This window comes from Bradysia coprophila, unplaced genomic scaffold (genome assembly GCF_014529535.1).
Source record: "Bradysia coprophila strain Holo2 unplaced genomic scaffold, BU_Bcop_v1 contig_151, whole genome shotgun sequence".
In the NCBI taxonomy this organism is placed as follows: domain Eukaryota; kingdom Metazoa; phylum Arthropoda; class Insecta; order Diptera; family Sciaridae; genus Bradysia; species Bradysia coprophila.
In genome coordinates, this window is record NW_023503423.1 from 8,877,613 (window position 1) to 8,897,702 (window position 20,090).

At 37.8% G+C, this 20,090-nt stretch overlaps 3 protein-coding genes across 12 annotated transcripts in view; 2 read left to right on the plus strand and 1 right to left on the minus strand.

Annotated features, from left to right (window-relative positions):
- LOC119074885 (flotillin-2) overlaps positions 1 to 20,090 on the minus strand; it is a 148,560-nt gene that overhangs the window by 24,296 nt on the left and 104,174 nt on the right. The gene's annotated exons all lie outside the window — the stretch shown is intronic.
- LOC119074872 (glucose dehydrogenase [FAD, quinone]) lies at positions 155 to 17,676 on the plus strand. Of its 9 annotated transcripts, none has more exons than XM_037181206.1 (4): positions 155 to 337; positions 3,191 to 3,353; positions 4,191 to 4,324; positions 13,537 to 15,160. In XM_037181206.1, the coding sequence occupies exons 2-4, from the start codon at positions 3,200 to 3,202 to the stop codon at positions 15,103 to 15,105; spliced, it is 1,857 nt and encodes a 618-aa protein (XP_037037101.1). In that variant the 5' UTR covers positions 155 to 337; positions 3,191 to 3,199; the 3' UTR covers positions 15,106 to 15,160. The 9 variants fall into 9 exon arrangements, with proteins under 9 accessions (XP_037037101.1, XP_037037099.1, XP_037037097.1 ...); XM_037181204.1 differs by lacking the exon at positions 13,537 to 15,160 and adding an exon at positions 16,010 to 17,676 and having other exon boundaries at positions 156 to 337; XM_037181202.1 differs by lacking the exon at positions 13,537 to 15,160 and adding an exon at positions 4,629 to 6,326 and having other exon boundaries at positions 165 to 337.
- Positions 10,870 to 12,947, plus strand: LOC119074882 (glucose dehydrogenase [FAD, quinone]-like). Its single transcript, XM_037181222.1, has one exon. It carries the CDS (start codon positions 11,245 to 11,247, stop codon positions 12,727 to 12,729), a length of 1,485 nt encoding a protein of 494 aa, XP_037037117.1. The 5' UTR covers positions 10,870 to 11,244; the 3' UTR covers positions 12,730 to 12,947.

The following is a 20,090-nucleotide window of genomic DNA, read 5'->3' on the forward strand; positions in this document are numbered from 1 at the left end:
ATAATCGAGATGAGTATATGAATGAGCATGACACATACAAAAGGTAACAATAACAACAGACGATTTAACAGAGAAGGTATAAGAATCGATGATAAAAGTATAGATTGGGTGGGGTTAAAAACATTGTTACGGGATCGAATAATTTAAAATATTCACCTATTTTTAGTTGTTCTTTATTGTTTGTGCTGGACGTTCTTGTGACTTGAATAGTGGAAATTTCTTACCGATTTAGTTCCAAAACGCTTTACTGCCCGTTGTTATATTTTTAATAAATTTCTTTTGGATTAAACAAAAACTACCATTCGTTGCTAAGAATTCTGTTCAACATTAAAAACAGGTTTGTTTAAAAACTCAGGACGAACGACGACGACCGGCTTTTAAATTCTTTCCATTTTGTGGGTTCTTATTCGGTAATTTATATTTTCTTCATTTTTTAATGTTAAATATAGTCAAATTTCACCGACAGAATCTATCTCAATATTCACTAGTGCATTCGTTGTTGCAGCGAATTGTGATTGTGAAAATGTGTTTTTGAACAACTTCTACCAGACATGAATAATTTAGAAGATTGCGATGAATATTGCAATCGAATGTTCGTCAAAGTTATTACGAAAATGTTATTCTGACGCTCTTTAAATTTCTTTTGAATACTGTAGCAGACTAATAAATTAACAGACGAATAATTCGTCCAACAAAAAACGCTGATAGTGTACACCAGTGATGTGTCGTTGAAATGACTTACCGCACCGAACAACAGGCCATTGTTTTGTTGAGTAATTAGTATCAATTTACGTACCTGAAAATAGAAAAAAAAATGTTTTGTTACGAAACAGTGCAGACATTAGAAATAGACAAAAGTGTATGGGGTCTTGGGTCATAAAGGACAAGTTCTTAATTCAATGTTGGAATACGACGTATCAAGTAGTGACGTAGACGCGCCTGTTCGATTTCTTACGACACAACTTTTGTCGAGGATACATCAAAATCTGAATAAAAACTTATTTCCGTCCGTTCATGCGAATCTAATTCATTTCCGTGAAACGTACAGTAAACGTCAGTCAAATTTAGACAAGAATTTCACTCAGCTGTTTTTCAGCTGAAGCAAATTCATGTCAGCAAATAAAATTGCGGAAAAATGTCGTTTGAATCCGAATTTGATCGGATGTGTTTGAAATTGATATTCGGGCATTTCACAATGTGACCAGTTCGGGCCTGGCCAGAAAGTAGTAGAAAATACAATTTTTGTGATGCAAACAAAAAAGTATGCATGAGGCCGGTTTCATACATAATGCTATTCCAGTCGTCCAGTACGTTAGCGATATGATTTTCAAATGTAGGGAATAAGAACAGTGATAGATCAAATTTTTCTTTCATCTGGTTCACCGTCCTTTTCGTGTCGTAACAAAGCATTCGATGCGACAAATTAAAGGAAGAATGGTAGAAACACGAAACGATCGAAGGTCGAAATCTCTAAGGAGTACATAGTTCGAACACCTTTTAAACGGACGTTTGTACTGTGCTTATACTGAAAAGTTAGTACAGTTTATTCTTAATTCTATTGAAAATTACAATGTTGATTGAGGAGATTACTGCTAAATTTACGGTTCTAAACAGAAGAAATTGTAAACTCATTTGAAAGTGACGAATCGTTCTAGCAGGTAAACGAATACGAGTAACATGAGTAAGTCTCTTGAACCCGATAGTCATCAGTTCACCTCGGAAAGATAAGACACTGCAGGCAATAAAAAAAATGCAAATTTCTGTTGACATTGATAATATTCTTGTCAATGATTTATACTCGCTTTGCACGGTAGAAACGAGTAAAGAAACAATAGAACATATCGCATCTAAAATTAAATCGCCAAATCCGATGCAATAAAAATGTAATGCGAAATTGCCAACATTGTAACTAAACACACAAACAAAATGTTCATCTCGTTACACAAAAAGCTCACCATTTACTTTGGTCTGGATAAACAATATTTTGATAAGATTAGCTGCGTTTATTTAACTGAAGGAAAAAAAAATAGATTTTTCGTATTCTTCAAATTTTAAGATAATGCATGATGCCCCGTATCTGTGTATGCGTACGCAAACACATTTTTTTTTGTTTTAAAAGGGCAGTACATTCGATGAATTCGAATAGTTGAGAATACGACGAGGTTTGTGGACGAAGTTGAGTGGATTACAGATAAATTGAGTATTAGGTGCGCAGTGAATTTTTTTTGTTTCATTTGATTTTATTTCATGCGAACAGTGACGACCACGTGTACTATATAATCTGAATGTAGCGATCGTATAATAGAAAGTGGAATTAAGATTCACTTTTCAAACGTTTAGATTTACGAGACACTGAAGTAGTTCCAGTTTAACTAATTTGCAATCAGAATTTTACTTGCATAAATTGCGTGAATACCTTGGAATACATGCAGATGTTGTACTTGTTTGTTTGACGTGTCAGGTCGACTTTATGTTCTATTTAAGTATCGGTTCCGCATATGACCGATATTATTGAAAATAAGGTAGACGCATTAGAGCTGGTCAATTCTATAGTTTTTTGTCTTAGATTTGTATTAGACCTGCGAATGTCGTAAAAAATGATAGATTTCAGTGAAACGATAAGCTTGGACATTTTACATGTTCAGTACAAAATCCGAAGGGGATCGCAATGTTCTTAAAAACCGTAGACTCTCGAAGTAATTTTCTGCTAATTAAAATTGAACATTCCGAGTAATTCGAAAATATTTGAAATTTTCTAGAATTTGTTTTTCCAATTTTAGGATTCAATTAGGAATTTTTGCTTTGATTTTTGGGATTGTTCACAATTGATGTCATGCAATAGGTGAAAAATGTGTTCACGAAAACGTGAAGGTTCTAACAAATTTGGGTTAGCGTGTCGAAAATTCTGTAAAATAACGTCACGTCATTTGTGAACAACCCCTTACTAGCTATCGGCAAGTCTCGTAGGAATGATTTTCTTAGTATACAAATTAAGTGGATAATGAGAAATGAGATGCGAGTTGCCATAGCGACTTCCATTTTCCATTTTCCTATTTTTTCTTATAAATACTAACCAGCTCTTGAACTACTTGACTAATCTACTCCTCGGATCATATATAGCTTTCCATAACTTGTTCTGTAACCTTCCTTTAAAGCAACGGAAACGATAAACATTTTAAAATTCTTTTAGCTTTGAAAAATGGATGCACTGACATCACAGTGTGCAGCCCAGAGTGTTGGTCCGGCCAATCAACTGTTCGGCTTACTGATACAAACAATTTTAGCGGCACAATGCAGCATCTCACCGCCGGAAATGTGGCCCAAGGATTATGGTCCGACCGCAATCGAAAAAGGTAACGAATATTCGACTCAAATGTTTCGTAATGTAAACGAATGCAGTACACTGCATAAGATACATGCAATCGCAAATTACTGATTACAAATTTGGCTGGGGTCAAACACTTTTCTAATAAAAACAAAATTGCGATAATTTTGGTCAATGGCATAATGTGACCGGACTTGGATGTCTATTTCAATAATTTTTGTGATTATTTGAAGTTGGAAAGTTATGCAATTTTTCATTTTATTTATTTATCATATCACCAAAGTTGGACTATAGACGTGGGCTTAAATGAGTGGTGGTAGATTACACGATCCAATTTTATTTGTATGGCGAATTCAATATAGTAGCAATTGATTTATTTAGTGTGTATCGTCTGATGATATGTCGTTACGGTATACATTGTTTACTTATTTGATAATAAGAAGTTTAAGTTTTTTTGGTTGTACCGGTCACGTTATCTTCAATCGTCTTTAAACAATTCAGATATGATGCAAAAGTAGTGATTGACGTTTTGTTGGTATACGACTCTCCAACTTTTTTAGCAAGAAAAATCAGGTCGTCACATTGTTGCTCTAAATGCCATTTATGTTTTAAGTGCCAGCTTATTTTAATAGAACAAACATTCGAACCATGAATGTTCGGATTGACAGCCTTGCAGGTTCTGAATTTTCACATGTTTTCCTAGATTTTTCCATAATTTTTCCATAATTTTCCCGACAAATATCTCTGGGATAGATTTTTTCAAAATTAGTCCCTGAATTGTTTGTCTACAAAATTTAGAAGAAGAGCGACCTTTAAATGCAATGCGATGATCACAGAATCTAAACTTTTGCTTAACGCATTTTAGGTCTCGAGGAATATGATTTCATTGTCGTCGGAGCCGGAAGCGCTGGATCGGTTGTTGCAAGTCGACTTAGTGAAAACGAGAATTGGAAGGTTCTATTACTGGAAGCGGGCGGAGATCCTCCCATTGAATCAGAGGTAAGTTTAGCACGCAACGTAGCACGCACAGTACGAGGGTAACGACTTCGAAGAAAACAAATAAATTTTAAGATTTATTTCGTTTCACAATTTTAAAGTCACAAATTTACACTCCAAGTGCTTTGGATTCAAAATTTCCACAAAAAAAATCTTGAAATTTATAACATTCAGTCGAAGTGCGGCTATCCATCGATCATAGCATGAAATGATTTTTTCGAGCAAAAAACCATTGAATTCCATGTTTCCATTTGCCGGGTTCATTTTTCTCAATAAAAAAAAAACTTTCAAAAAATCGTCACATCAGATTCCAATGCTTTGTTTTGGTATTCAAAATACGACGCATGATTGGGCTTACCACGCTGAAAAATCGCATAAAGCAAGTAAGAGTACCAAGAATGGAACGTTCTGGCCCCGAGGTAAAATGTTAGGCGGCTCTGGTGCAATAAATGTAATGAATTATGTGCGAGGAAACAGTCGCGACTTCGACGACTGGTTGGCAATGGGAAATCCAACTTGGGGTTGGACGGATGTTTTGGAATATTTCAAGAAATCACAGAACACCAGCGAAGTGGCTTTGAATGAAAAATACCATGGAACGACCGGTCCAATGAGAGTAGAATTTTCTAACTATGAGCATCCGTTCCGTAACTTGCTTTTGGATGGTGGTGAAGAGTTAGGATATCAACACGTTGGTGACATGAGTGAAACTTTCGTTGGAATGTCACAGTTACTATTCAATATTAACGAGGGTGAAAGGCAAAGTTCAGCAAGGGCATTCCTATCGCCAGCTAAAGATCGTCCAAATTTGCATGTAATCAAGAACGCTCTGGCGACAGAAATCGAATTCAACAGTCTGAACACAGCTGTCGGTGTTAAATTCCTGATCAACAATCAACCGTTGATAGCAAAGTCAAAAACAGAAGTAATTCTTTCGGCTGGTTCCATTGGAACACCACAACTGCTAATGCTGTCGGGAATTGGTCAAGACAAGCATCTGAGAAAATTGGATATCAAAACAAGAAGTGATTTAATGGTCGGAAAGAGTCTTCAGGACCATTTGATGGTTCCACTTTTCATAACAGCAAAATTGCCAATGACCAAAGAAAGCACAACTAGTTCAGCTGAACAAATTGCTAAAGAAATGTTTGACTTTATCATGAACAGATCGGGACCATTTTCGTCGGAAGGGCTTTTCGATATATCCGGCTTTTTCAATACAGTCAATGTTACCGATTCATTTCCCGACATACAAACTCATTACGTAGTTTTCAGAAAAGGTGAAACATCAAAAGTTCATGGTGCAGTTTCCAAATGGGAATTTGATGACGCTATTCTACAGACGATTGTCGACGCCAGTGCTGAACGAGATCTGGTTATTATTCCACTAATTCTATTGAATCCAAAATCAATGGGAACGATTCGCCTTCGGTCCATCGATCCGCTTGAACATCCGATAATACAACCGAATTACCTAGACAAACGAGAAGACGCCCAGACAGTGTTACGTGGAATTCGTTTGGTTCAAAAGTTTCTGACTACAACTCCGTTCAAGAAGCACCAGTTTGAAGAATTACAGTTTAACCTACCGGAGTGTGGAGTGTTCGGCACCGATTTGTATTACGAGTGCTATGTGCGTCACTTGTCAGCAACTTTATATCATCCCGTTGGAACGGCCAAGATGGGCCCGGATACGGATCGATTTGCTGTGGTCGATTCACGGTTAAATGTGAAGGGTGTTAAGGGCTTAAGGGTTGTTGATGCTAGTATTATGCCGAAGATTGTTAGTGGAAACACCAATGCGGCCACGATAATGATTGCTGAAAAAGCAGCTGATTTCATCAGAGAAGATTATGCCACAAAAACTAGTCACGAAGAACTTTAAAAGAGCAAGCGCCTAACTTTAAGTTTCCTCTTCCAATTCCTTTCCTTCATAAAACACACACACAGAACAATTATTATTATTTTACGAATAAATGTGCACGCTCATGGTGGCTTTAATATAGTTTCTATGTTTTTTTCAATTCATCCCGCTCATTTTCGATACAGAAATCATTCAGAAATCGACCACAAAAGCAATTCATGGTGCCACACACAAAATCATCGGGAATCATCCATAAATTGGTGTAACTAAATTCTAGTAAGAACCTCCAATATATATGCGCACGCAAATTACAGATTTTGAAGTTTTATGACCATTGACCACCGTCGATCGAATCAATTTACAATTCATTTTTGCAGGGGAACAGGTAGTGTCGAGGGTCTTCATTCGGCAGCAATTCGTAGATGAGATATAGAATGCAATACTTTAGTAAAAAAAAACCTTTCAAAGAACTACAATCAAGAAGTGGAGTAGTTAAACACTTCGTAAATTAGTGTGACAGTGGCTGTTATAACAGTGGCTTTTTGAATTAAGTGAGAATGGTTTCCATTGTAGGTATGATTACTTACAACTTCCCACAGTCTCTTAGTAGAAACGAAGTTTTAAATTACTTCACAAGAGAATGTCTTAGGAGAATTGTAACGGGTTGTCGTCACAACAACAATAATTTTATTTCCCCATAATCAGTGGGACGCAGAGTGCCGTAAAAATTATTAGGTTTAGGCCTAAACCTTTCTGTGATAGAGAGATAAGATGGATCCATCATCATTTTCATCATTTTAATGGATTATGTGCGGACTTTTAGTTGAGGTTTTCAATATTGAGTCAACGGGTAAGTACGGTCCATGAGAATATGACACATAATGAACATTGAATGAACTAACATTTTTTCGTGTTGCTGTTTGGTTAACTTTAGGTCAAATTTGTTACTAATACCATTTACCAAAATTTATACTGCACGCTCGTAAAATAACATAGAGATCCGTTTGTGACGACCATTTTAAGCATCAAAATGTGACTCCATCGGGAGAAGAAAAGATCAACAAGCGGGAGCAACAAAAACTCTGTGAATTCTTTTTTCTTATTAGCAACAGTAGTGATAACCCAGAGATTGTTTAATTAGACAAATATTTTATACTGCATGCAAATTGGACTATAGTAAACTTTTGGCTGTGCAATGCACAATAAAAACGATGAATGAAGTGCATGAAACAGATTCCATCTTGGGTCACATATTTTGCATTCGAAGCTTTTTATTCGTCTCACACATCACACAGCCACAACAAACAAAATCGTGATTAATCCGCACCCCATTCAACCAAGTCACTTATATCTTGTAGGTACCTGGATGGTACATTTCACTGCAACACACTCCATATGATTGGAATTATCGTACCGAAAAATCGACCAAAGCTTGCAGAGCTATGAAAAATGGATGCTACTGGCCGAGAGGAAAAGCTTTGGGAGGCACTCAGGCTCTGAACGGATTGATCTATTTGCGAGGCAATGACAGAGACTACGATAATTGGGAAAAATTGGGCAATCCAACGTGGGGTTGGGATAGTGTTCTGGAACATTTTAAGAAATCCGAAGATCAGAAGATCAGCCATTTTGCTGAAGATAAGAAGTATCATGCTGCAGGTGGTGAAATGAAATTGAACTATTTGCTGAGTGCTGAGGATGTCAGAGATATATTTTTGGAAGCGGGTAAAGAGAAGGGATTGGAAATAATTGAAGATATGAATTCTAAGGATGGTAAGCAATTGGGCTATGCGTACCTACAGGCAAACGTGCATGAAGGAAGCAGACAAACAACATTCAACGAATTCATTAATCCTGTGAAGAAGCGATCCAATTTGCACATCATCAAACACGCGCATGTAAAGAAAATTGAAATCGACGACAAGGGAACGGTCACAGGTGTTCAGTTTACGTATAATAATACAAATGAATTGACAGCCAAATCAAAGAAGGAAGTGATATTATCAGCAGGAGCGGTGGGAACGCCACAACTACTAATGTTGTCAGGAATCGGGCCGGGAAAACATCTAAAAAAATTAGAGATTCCATTGATAAAGGATTTGCCTGTTGGCAGAAATCTTCAAGATCATGTTGCTGTTCCATTGTTCTTCTTATTGAACAAATCGACCGCTAAATCTCCGGATAAACTTGACATCCTCGACGAAATTTACTCATACGCAATGCATCGAACTGGTGTATTCGGTGCGACCGGTGCCGGCGATGTGGTTGCTCTGATTGACACATCGAATCAAGGCTATCCGGATATTCAACTAACTCATCATGTGTTCCGCAAAGATGCGATTGACATTCAATTCTATTTGTCGGTAATGGGATACGAGGAAATGATCGGACGTGTGATTGTCGACTCGAATCGTGAACAACACGTTGCGATTGTAAATGTGGTACTGTTGAATCCTAAATCCGAAGGAAAAATTAAACTGCGCAGCACTGATCCGACAGATAAACCAAAAATTTATCCCAACTACTTAAACCATACGGACGATGTGGAGACATTAGTGCGTGGAATTAAATTCCAAGTCGATTATTTGAACACGCAGGAATTCAAAAAGAACGATGGTGCCCTGTTGCAATTGCCGTTGTTTGATTGTAAGGATTTGGAATATCAATCGGATGAATACTGGCGATGTTATGTAACGTACATGAGTACATCCATGTACAATCCAACAAGCACAGCAAAAATGGGACCAAAGAATGATAAGACTTCTGTGGTAGATTCGAGGCTGAATGTGAAAGGCATTAAGGGACTTCGTGTCGTTGATGCTAGTGTTATGCCGAAGGTGGTCAGTGCCAATATTAATCCGGCGGTTATTATGATCGCGGAGAAAGGTGCCGATTTTGTAAAAGAAGATTGGAAAGCGTTAGAAAGTGAAAAGAAAGACGAGTTGTAAGAGTTTTACTTTTTTTACCAATAAATTTTGTAGTTCTTGGATTGTAGAATAAAGTTGATCCGAATTGTAAAATACATTCTTGTCACTCATGCCATTTCAATCATGCATTGTCAGGGCTAAGAAAATTTTCAGAAGCCAAAAACAAACTTTTTTCCGCAGATTCCTCTGCTGTTTCTGAACATGCAAAACACGACCTACGACTGGGGTTATTTTACCGAAAAATCCAAAGATGCCTGTCTGGGTATGAAAAACGGTTGTTATTGGCCATGAGGCAAACTGTTGGGTGGTACTTCGGCTCTGAACGCTATGCTATACGTCCGAGGCAATCGTCGTGACTACGACCATTGGGCCGAATTGGGCAACCCGACCTGGGATTGGGATAGTGTCTTGGAGTATTTTAAGAAGTCTGAGGACAATCAGGTGGATTACTTAATTGCAAACGAAAAGTATCACGGAGTCGGTGGTCCTTTGAAAGTTGATAATTTCAATAGCATTGTGATGATGAAGATATTGTTGGCTGATGCTTTTTCTGAATTGGGACATAAAGAGATACTCGACGTAAACAGTGATCAGCATTTAGGTACGACCACAGCACCGGTCACAGCCCACAAAGGTGTTCGATGGAGTACAGCTAAAGCCTTTTTGCTACCAGCTATGAGCCGACCGAATTTGCAAATCATTAAAAATGCGCACGTAACCAACTTAGAGTACAACAAAGACGGTTCAGTGAAAGGAGTCAAATTTCTGATCAACGAATCGTTACAACAAGTAGCTACAGTTCGGAAAGAAGTTATTTTGTCAGCTGGAGCCATAAACACTCCCCAGATATTGATGCAATCCGGCATTGGGCCGAAAGATCACTTGGAGAATTTAAAAGTTAAGGTCGTCAAAGATCTACCGGTTGGAAAACATCTGGAGGATCATTTGTTTATTCCGTATTTCTTCTCCTTTGTCAAATCGAATCCTACAGAAATGTCGACCGGTCATGTTGTACGCATGGCTTACGACTATTTTATCCATCGTACTGGCTTTATGTCGGACACTGGCACAGTGGATTTTATGGGCTTCTTTAATACGAAAAATGATTCCGAATATCCGGACGTTCAGTTTCACACAACCTACGTATACAAAAATGAGCCAACACTAGCCATGGTATTGAAACTGTATGGATACGAAGACGAAATCATCGAGTCAATTCTTGCGGTCAATCGGCAAACCGATGTGGTTATGTTTATGATCACTTTGTTGAATCCAAAATCGGTGGGGAAGATTGAATTAAGAAGCACAGACCCTTTCGATCCACCAAAAATATATCACAACTATCTGTCCGAGGAAGAGGATCTGGATACTTTGTTGCGTAGCATTCGTATCTTTAGAAATCTTTCAACCACCAAAATGTTCGACATGTACGAAGGGGAAGATTTGCGACCGGAACTTCGTATTTGCGATAAGTTAGAGTATGACAGTGATGCATATTGGAAATGTTATATGCGCTATATGTCCACAACTATGTATCACCCCACTGGGACAGCAAAAATGGGACCGGATACCGACGAAGAAGCGGTGGTAGATTCAGTATTACGAGTCAGAGGAGTGAAGGGACTGCGAGTCGCCGATGCTAGTATTATGCCGAAACTTGTGAGTGGCAACACAAATGCACCGACTATAATGATTGGTGAAAAAGCAGCTGATTTCATCAAGGAAGAATATGCCGAAAGATAAATAAATGATGGATTTTGCATAGTGTATCAGGAAACAAAGTCAAGGTTAATAAATTGTTTCTAAATAATCAAGCTACCTTAGCATTTTGTTGGACTCACAACTCGAACGTAAAGTTTGTCTTTGTCTGACCTGTCATTAACCAATTCACCGAAGAGAAATTGAGTCCATAATCATGACCCATAAATTTTATTTTCAGTTTTAGCACTTTTCGCCACGAGCAAAGTCACAATTTCCTTGCACAGTACAGTATCAACACAGCGCACATTTGCTGATAATTGCAGTACAGGAAAAACAATTATTTTCAGGTGCCTCTGCTATTTTTGACACTACAAAATACCACCAGTGACTGGGGCTACTTCACCGAAAAATCTGATAGCGCTTGCTTAGGAATGAAAAACGGATGCTATTGGGCTCGTGGAAAACTGCTCGGTGGTTCATCGGCAATAAATGCCATGCTTTATCTACGCGGCAATCGACGCGACTATGATCATTGGTCGAAATTGGGCAATCCAACATGGGATTGGGACAGTGTTTTGGAATATTTTAAAAAATCCGAAGACAACCAAGTGGACTATATCCGCGAAGATGAAAAGCATCATGGTGTTGGTGGTCCGTTGAAAGTTGGTAATGCTGACGGGGCTCTGACAATTAAATCGATTTTGGCTGAATGCTTTCGTGAAATGGGATACAAGGAAGTGAACAACATTAATGCGGATAGATATGTAGGCATTATCAACGCGCAGGTTGTTGTACATAAAGGGACTCGTTGGAGTGCTGCTAAATCATTTTTACTGCCAGTTATGAACCGTTCAAATTTGCATATTATAAAGAACGCACACGTAATGAATCTGGAATATAACAGCGATGGCTCGGTCAAAGGAGTGAATTTTATGATCAATGAGTCTAAGCAGCAATTAGCCGTAGTTCGAAAAGAAGTTGTTTTGTCGGCGGGTGTCATCAACACACCTCAGGTATTGATGCAATCCGGTATTGGACCAAAAGATCATTTGGAGAGTTTAAAAATAAAAGTCGTCAAAGATCTACCGGTGGGAAAAAATCTTCAAGATCACGTAGCCGTGCCGTTCTTTCTATCGTTCGTTAAATCCAATCCGACGCAACTACTGCCAAAGGATATTTTAAATATGATCTATCAATACACAGTCCATCGAGTTGGCGAACTTTCCAACGTGGGTGCGGTGAATTTCCTTGGATTTTTAGACACCAAAAACGGGAAAGACTCCGGGAAGTATCCAGACATACAGTACCACACATTGTACTATACTCAAAACGAACCTATGCTTGCAGCATCTCTAAATTTATTCGGCTACACAGACGACATTGTTCAGTCAATTATTGCGGCAAATAAGTACAGTGAGGTTGTCATTCTCGTTGCAACGCTTTTGAATCCAAAATCATGCGGAAAAGTGGAACTTAGAAGTGCTGACCCGTTCGATCCGCCAAAGATTTACCACAACTACCTCACTCAACGTGACGATGTGGATACACTGATACGTGGACTCCGAGTTCTAAAAAATATGTCAACAACCGAAGCGTTCACCGCCTACGAAGGTGAAGAACTGAAACCCAATCTACCAAAGTGTGACCTATTACATCACGACAGCGACATGTATTGGGAATGCTACATACGACACATGTCACTCACATTGTATCATCCAGTTGGAACGGTTAAAATGGGGCCAGACTCGGACAAAGAGGCTATTGTTGATTCGCAGTTGCGGGTAAGAGGCGTTAAGGGATTGCGCGTAGTGGACGCAAGTATTATGCCAAAAATTGTGAGCGGTAACACAAACGCCCCGACTATAATGATTGGTGAAAAAGCGGCTGACTTCATTAAGGAGCAGTACCCAAATTGAGTAGCCGGAAGTTAGTTACGGATGAAATAACATCATCTAACCGGCAACAAAACTGTGACAAAAATACGGATCCATAACGGAAGGATCTATCAATGTCTCACCATGATAATGTATGCACTTGATGTATCCTAGGACGTGTATGCTTTGAAATGAGCTAAAATAAATGTTGTTCTCATTATTTGCAGATTGTGAAATTTCGATCTTGTTAAATATTCTTCAGAATTTTACAGTGAACGACATCTCAAATGTCTCACTGTGATTTTTTTCAGAGAATGTCATTGTGAATTTGCAATGACACAATAAAATTCTGAGAAAAATTTGACAGTGAGACATTTGAGATGTCGTTCACTGTAGAATCTTTTTTAAATTTTCTCAGTAGTGTCCTCGAAAAAATTACCGAATCAACAAAGTTATCTTACTGAAATCGAGAAAGTTTATTACAATTGTCTTATCTTTCAATAAGCGTCGCAATAGATTTTCGAAACCAGCATATTTTGAACTTATTGTTTTGATTTAAAAATTTACCGATTGGACTCTGTTAGTACCAGTCTTTACGATAAATAACTAATCTTCGCATCTTCATGTTTACACATTTTTCAATAAAATTTAAGAATCCCAGGACACTGTAAATGTTTGGAGGATGTAACACCACATCAAATCATCCAATGACTTCATCACTTAATGAACATTAACACATTAACGTGAACTTTGTGTGTCGCTTAAATATGGGAGTTACATTCCTGCTTTCATCAAACGGAGCCAGACTTTGTTTTTCAATCGAATAAAAAACCGAAATAAATTTTTCAGATTCCCCTGTTGTTTCCCACACTTCTGAATACCACTCACGATTGGGGTTACTTTACGGAAAAGTCCAAAGAATCATGCCTAGGAATGAAAAATAGTTGTTACTGGCCCAGAGGTAAAGTACTTGGAGGCTCTTCAGCGATTAACGGCATGATTTACGTGCGTGGCAATCGACGTGACTACGACCATTGGGCTGAATTAGGTAATCCATCGTGGGATTGGGACAGTGTTTTGGAATACTTTAAGAAATCCGAAGACAATCAAATCGACTTTATCATCGAAGACGAAAAGCATCATGGTGTCGGTGGTCCTTTAAAAGTGGACAGTGGGTACAGTTTTCTGGCAATGAAGGCGATTTTGGCTGAATGTTTCTTCCAAATGGGACACAAAGAAATATTTGACGTGAACGCTGAAGAATATTTAGGCCTCACGGTGGCACAAATTACTGCTCATAAAGGATCTCGGTGGAGTGCGGCTAAATCATTTTTACTACCAGCTATGGATCGACCGAACTTAAATATAATCAAAAATGCTCACGTAACAAATCTGGAGTATAACGGCGATGGTTCAGTGAAAGGAGTCAAATTTTTAATCAACGACTCTGAGAAGCAGCTAGCCACTGTCCGAAAGGAAGTTGTATTGTCAGCTGGAGTCATAAACACCCCTCAAATACTAATGCAATCCGGCATAGGACCGAAGGAACATTTGGAAAATTTGAAAATTGATTTGGTAAAAGATTTACCAGTAGGCAGGCATTTAGAGGATCACGTAACGATTCCTTACTTCTTGTCTTTTGTTAAATCTTCGCCCATAGAACGTGCGTTACGAGACATCGTAGAGATGACCTTCCAATACAGTTTTCACAAAAAAGGTGATCTGTCTGGTGTGGGATCGTTGGATTGGATAGGTTTTGTCAGCACAGTAGACGATCCAAAATATCCGGATATTCAATATCACGTATTATGCCACTACCAAAATGAACCAATGCTTCGTCATATACTTACTGTATTCGGATACAAAGAAGAAGTTATCGAACCAATAATCGCTTCAAATGCGTACAGTGAAACCGTACTATTTTTCATAACGCTACTCAATCCAAAATCAGTAGGTAAAATTGAGCTCCGCAGTTCGGATCCATTGGATCCGCCAAAAATCTACCACAACTACCTTTCCGAACAAGCGGACGTAGACACTCTATTGCGTGGCATTCGAATACTAAGAGATCTAAACAGCACTGAAATGTACCAAGTATACGAAGGCGAGGACCTTAAACCGAAATTACGTGTATGCGATCTGTTACAGTATGACAGTGATGCGTATTGGGAATGTTACATGCGCTACATGTCTACGACATTGTTTCATCCAACAGGAACAGCTAAAATGGGACCCGATACTGATGGGGAAGCTGTGGTTGATGCGACATTACGAGTAAAAGGTGTTAAAGGTTTGCGTGTCGCTGATGCTAGCATTATGCCAAAGATTGTAAGTGGTAATACGAATGCACCGACTATCATGATTGGTGAAAAGGCAGCTGATTTTATTAGAGAAGAATACGCAGACAAAGAACAGTAACAAAGTTTGTGGGAAATGTATTTGTACCAATAAAGTCTCTTTGATTTATAGAAAATATTTCTTTATCATTCATGACTACAAGGTTAAACATTGTTGCATAATCGTAGAGTGAGGTAAGACCTAAACTATATTTTAAATTGCACCATTGCACTGGAAGAAGTATGTAGAAATAGAAGCACTTAAACCGGACATTCAACTAATGACTTTTGGATTATCTATGTCTTCAGTTCTCTTCCATATGAAGAATTGAGACAAAATTCGACGTCCTAGTGCAGATGTTATTTTGATGCTGGAAAATTTTTGTGGTTATTCATTTTTCAAGTCTACAAGAGTCTGCTTTTGTCCATGTACGGATTGCAATTTTAATGGTTAAGACCATCGACTCAGGTTGACAATCTGATAACTAGTGCAAGGCCACATCTCCATATGAACCTTAGTAGAACATTAATTATCTTCCTGAACAGACTGCAATTGGGTGCTTAGGTAAGTACAGTCAAAGGCAGTCAATTTTCAGCATAAATTTGCTTCAGCTGTTTTTCAGCTGATCCACACATACAATCAAAAGTGGTTTTACTTGTTCATACGGTTGAAGCTGCTACACTCACGCGCATGATAGTAGTAAAACCGTATAAAGACGTATAAACGGTTGTGATTGTTTGTATGGATCAGCTGAAAAACAGCTGAAGCTAATTTATGCTGAAAATTGACTGCCTTTGACTGTATTCAGAAAATATTTCATTTTCTGGCAGTAAAATTGCGTTAAGAACACAGAGATTTTATTGAAGACTCATCGGTGTGAATAGCATCTACCTACACCACATAGCGTATTACTATACCAAACAGTTTACACATTAGGAGCACATTTTCCACTGATTAAAATTGTTTATTAAAAACCAACTTTCAGATTCCCCTGCTGTTCTTCACCAATCAAAACACCACCAATGACTGGGGCTACTTTACCGAAAAATCGAAAAATGCATGCCTGGGCATGAAAAACGGTTGCTATTGGCCTCGTGGAAAATTACTCGGCGGCTCGTCTGCAATAAATGCAATGCTTTACGTTCGCGGCAATCGACGTGACTACGACGGATGGTCTGACCAGGGCAATCCATCGTGGGATTGGGACAGCGTTTTGGAGTATTTTAAGAAATCTGAAGACAATCAAATCAACCACACTGTCGGAGATGAAAAGCACCATGGCGTTGGCGGTCCATTGAAAGTGGATAGTTTTAATAGCACTGCTATAAAAATGAAATCGATTCTGACCGAATGTTTTTACGAAATGGGGTTCCATCATTCACTAGACATCAATGCTGACAAATATCTTGGATTGACAACTGCACAGGTCGTGGCACACAATGGAGTTCGATGGAGCGCGGCTAAGGCATTTCTACTACCAGCTATGAAACGCCCAAACTTGCATATCATCAAATACGCTCACGCAACTAATTTGGAGTTCAGCAAAGATGGGTCAGTGAAAGGAGTGAAATTTTTAATCAACGATTCCGCCGAGTTGACAGCCACGGTTCGAAAAGAAGTCATTTTATCAGCTGGCTCCATAAACACTCCACAAATTTTAATGACTTCTGGCATAGGACCAAAAAGTCATTTGGAGAATATGAAAATTGAAGTCGTTCAAGATCTGCCGGTGGGCGAACATCTTGAAGATCATGTCATGATCCCGTATTTTCTGTCGTTATGTAAGTCACAACCATACGTACGATCGGCCAGAGACGCTGCAGAGATGGTGTTCGCGTACAGCATGAATCGATCTGGCGAAATGGGTAGCATTGGAGCAACGGATTTGATGGCTTTCTTTAGTACAGTAAATGATCCCAAATATCCGGATATTCAGTATCACATCATCCACTTCTACAAGGACGAGCCAATGTTGGGAAAAGTACTAACTCTTTTCGGATACAAAGACGAAATAATCGAATCAATTGTCGCTACAAATCGGTACAGCGAGACCATTATGTTTTTCGTCACACTTTTAACACCGAAATCCATCGGAAAAATCGAACTAAGAAGTGCTGATCCGTTCGATCCACCAAGAATTTACCACAACTACTTTTCGGAACAAGACGACGTAGACACACTACTACGGGCAATTCGGGTGCTACGAGATATGTCAAAGACTGAAAGCTTTGTGTTGCACGACGGTGAAGATATCAAACCCAATTTGTCCGATTGCGATCTGCTACAGTACGACACTGACGATTACTGGGAGTGTTACATACGTCATATGTCCACAACATTGTATCATCCAACAGGAACCGCGAAAATGGGACCTGAGACTGATGCGGAATCGGTGGTTGATTCAGAATTACGAGTTAGAGGGGTCAAGGGATTGAGAGTCGCAGATGCTAGTATTATGCCAAAGATAGTTAGCGGCAACACGAACGCTCCGACTATAATGATTGGGGAAAAGGCAGCCGATTTTATCAAAGACAAATACCAAAGATTAGGAAATTAAATGAAGAGATTTTATTGTAAGAAGAAGTCTGAGTGTACCAAATGTATCGTTTAATAACACAGTAATCGCCGAAGCTTAATAAAATTTGATTGTTTGTTTGGGAGTTTTAAATGAATGAAGGAAAAATCCCCAGACCTGTATAGCTGATTTTAAAATTCACTGAGGTCACTTAATCAGATTTCCAATAAATCGCATCATGAAAGAAAGCCACCTAACTAACAAGTCATACAAGTCTGTGCAATTTTGAGATGGATGGAGAGTCAAACAAGCAAACTAATTAACAAATCAACATTAAGACTGCTACTGTTCCACAACATACTCCACCTGAATGAAACGATGAATTATTTCAATGGTGTGGAATCGCACAGAAAATTATGTCATTAGCCGGGTCTTATTTAGGATTAAATCCACAGACGTATTGCGAATGACAACTGAATGAAAACGAAAAGAATTGCTTTTGATTGCATAACGAGTATTATAGACAGACATATAATGAAAGATTACACTTGTGATCACAAACAATAAGAAATAATACTTCGTAGAAGTAACAAGTTCAACGGTATACACAATTACTCATAATCTAATGAACGTAAAATAATTGCCATCATCTTAACAACTGCAGGTAAATTATCTTCGAATGAGATTAATTATGGACCGAGATGAAAGCGAGGGGGAAGTCGCTAGTCAAAATTTGACCATTTTTTGTACTGTTTTGCCACATAAAAATCCCACTTTCGTATATAAGCTGTTACTGCTGTTACTGTCCGTTCCTCTGATTTCTCCCATTTCATGTGCTATTTGAATGGGCAAACAAGAGAAATAAGAGGAACCAGGAAGAACAGCTTAGATACCTAAATGGGACGTTTAACGTGAGCAAAACAGTATAAAAGAATTTAAAAATAAACGAAAAATTCCATTTTTTGTTCAGAAGTTGTACCACGAATTCAGCTATTGGTTTCCCCTCGGAGGAAAGACTTTTTGTCAATTCTATTTTTAAGAAAGATAAAAAAATATCGCTGCCGTTAATTCGTATACTTGGTCTTAGATTTACTATAAACTAACAAATTCATTTAAAATTATAATTAGCCGTGTACTCACTTCGAACATATTAGTTTTTAATCGGAACTTACTATCTCATATATTAACAAATCTACTTTGACCGATGCATGAGATAAATTCTCATAATCTGGTTTCGAAACCGCACACAATTCGACTTTCAATCGCTTTATATTTTAATAGTCACTCAGTGGGTTACTTGCACAACAAATTGTTTGCGAAATTTACGCTAAGAACTATCGCATTTCAAGGAAGTATAGAAAATTGCTAACAGCAAACTTAGAGGCAACATATGTCTAGCATGGTTTTTAGCTTCGCTCAGTAAAATAATGGAAGAGAATTAAAGTATTGACCACTAATGGTAAGAAATATTAAAAAAAAAATAAAAAACAGAGCAGTGAAACCTGGGAGTGTAGTCATAGACAATAGACAATGAAGAAATATGCAGAGATGTTATGTTAAATGAAAGGCTAGCTGACAGAAACCTTATTGTGTCATCTTGCTGTTTGAAATCAGTATAAAAGTCTTGTGGTTACAGCGTGGTAAGTATGAAAGTTCTGAGTTAACTCAAAATTATGTGTAAAACTGACCCGCACGCCACTACGATCAATTTATTGTTTTTAGAAACAGAAATATTTTACTTTCTTACCAAAAATTTCCTACATTACGATCGTCTACGTTTGTACTTCGTATTTACGTACCTGAAAGAAAGAAAAATAATTTTAAAATATTTATAAATTGTAAGCAAAGGAGGATGCATCAATCAGACTTTTATCCATAATTTAAACCCATTAAAATCAGAAAAAAAAATTAATTTATAAAGGGTGACGCACGGCACGTAATCTGTGACCTTATGGATTACGTTTTTGAGGTAAACATATCGAATTCCAGTAAATTTCATTATGTATTGTCAGTCGAATCGATTTTTTTTACTGAAATGTTGTTTATGACTCAATGAAAATCCAAAAAATTCACAGAGTAAGGTAAGGGTATAATATTATGTCTGTTTACATTCTAGCAACATAATATTAAAACCGGATAAGCAACTCAACAATAATCGTAATTGAATGGAACCATAAGAGAGCATAATGTACGAAAAAAAAAAGTTCAATGCACATCGACCTCGGTCTATATTTTTTTCTCCATTCAATTTTGCATTTTATTGGCGATTAATATACCGACGATGTAATGTTAGACGCATTTTACAGACAATTACATATCATTTATACCCATTAATGTGACCATGGTAAACGAAGACTATCTTTACGTAAACCAAACACACCAATTGGTTTTATGTTTTCAATTTTCGTTTTACATTATTATGGAAAGCTAATTTGTTTTGATAAATTAACAATTTGTGTTGGCAATTATGTTCAACAACAAAAAAAAGTTTTTTTTTAATTGTTATTTCTCAAGCCGTTGTTGGAAGATTTCTAACGATTTCTACGATTTT

Bases quoted from the DNA above. Each gene is read 5' to 3' on its own strand.
- LOC119074872 (XM_037181199.1), top strand. From the start codon at position 3,200: ATGGATGCACTGACATCACAGTGTGCAGCCCAGAGTGTTGGTCCGGCC. The intron at 3,354-4,190 runs GTAACGAATATT...AACGCATTTTAG, and splicing joins TCCGACCGCAATCGAAAAAG to GTCTCGAGGAATATGATTTC. The intron at 4,325-7,543 runs GTAAGTTTAGCA...TATATCTTGTAG, and splicing joins ATCCTCCCATTGAATCAGAG to GTACCTGGATGGTACATTTC.
- LOC119074882 (XM_037181222.1), top strand. From the start codon at position 11,245: ATGAAAAACGGATGCTATTGGGCTCGTGGAAAACTGCTCGGTGGTTCA.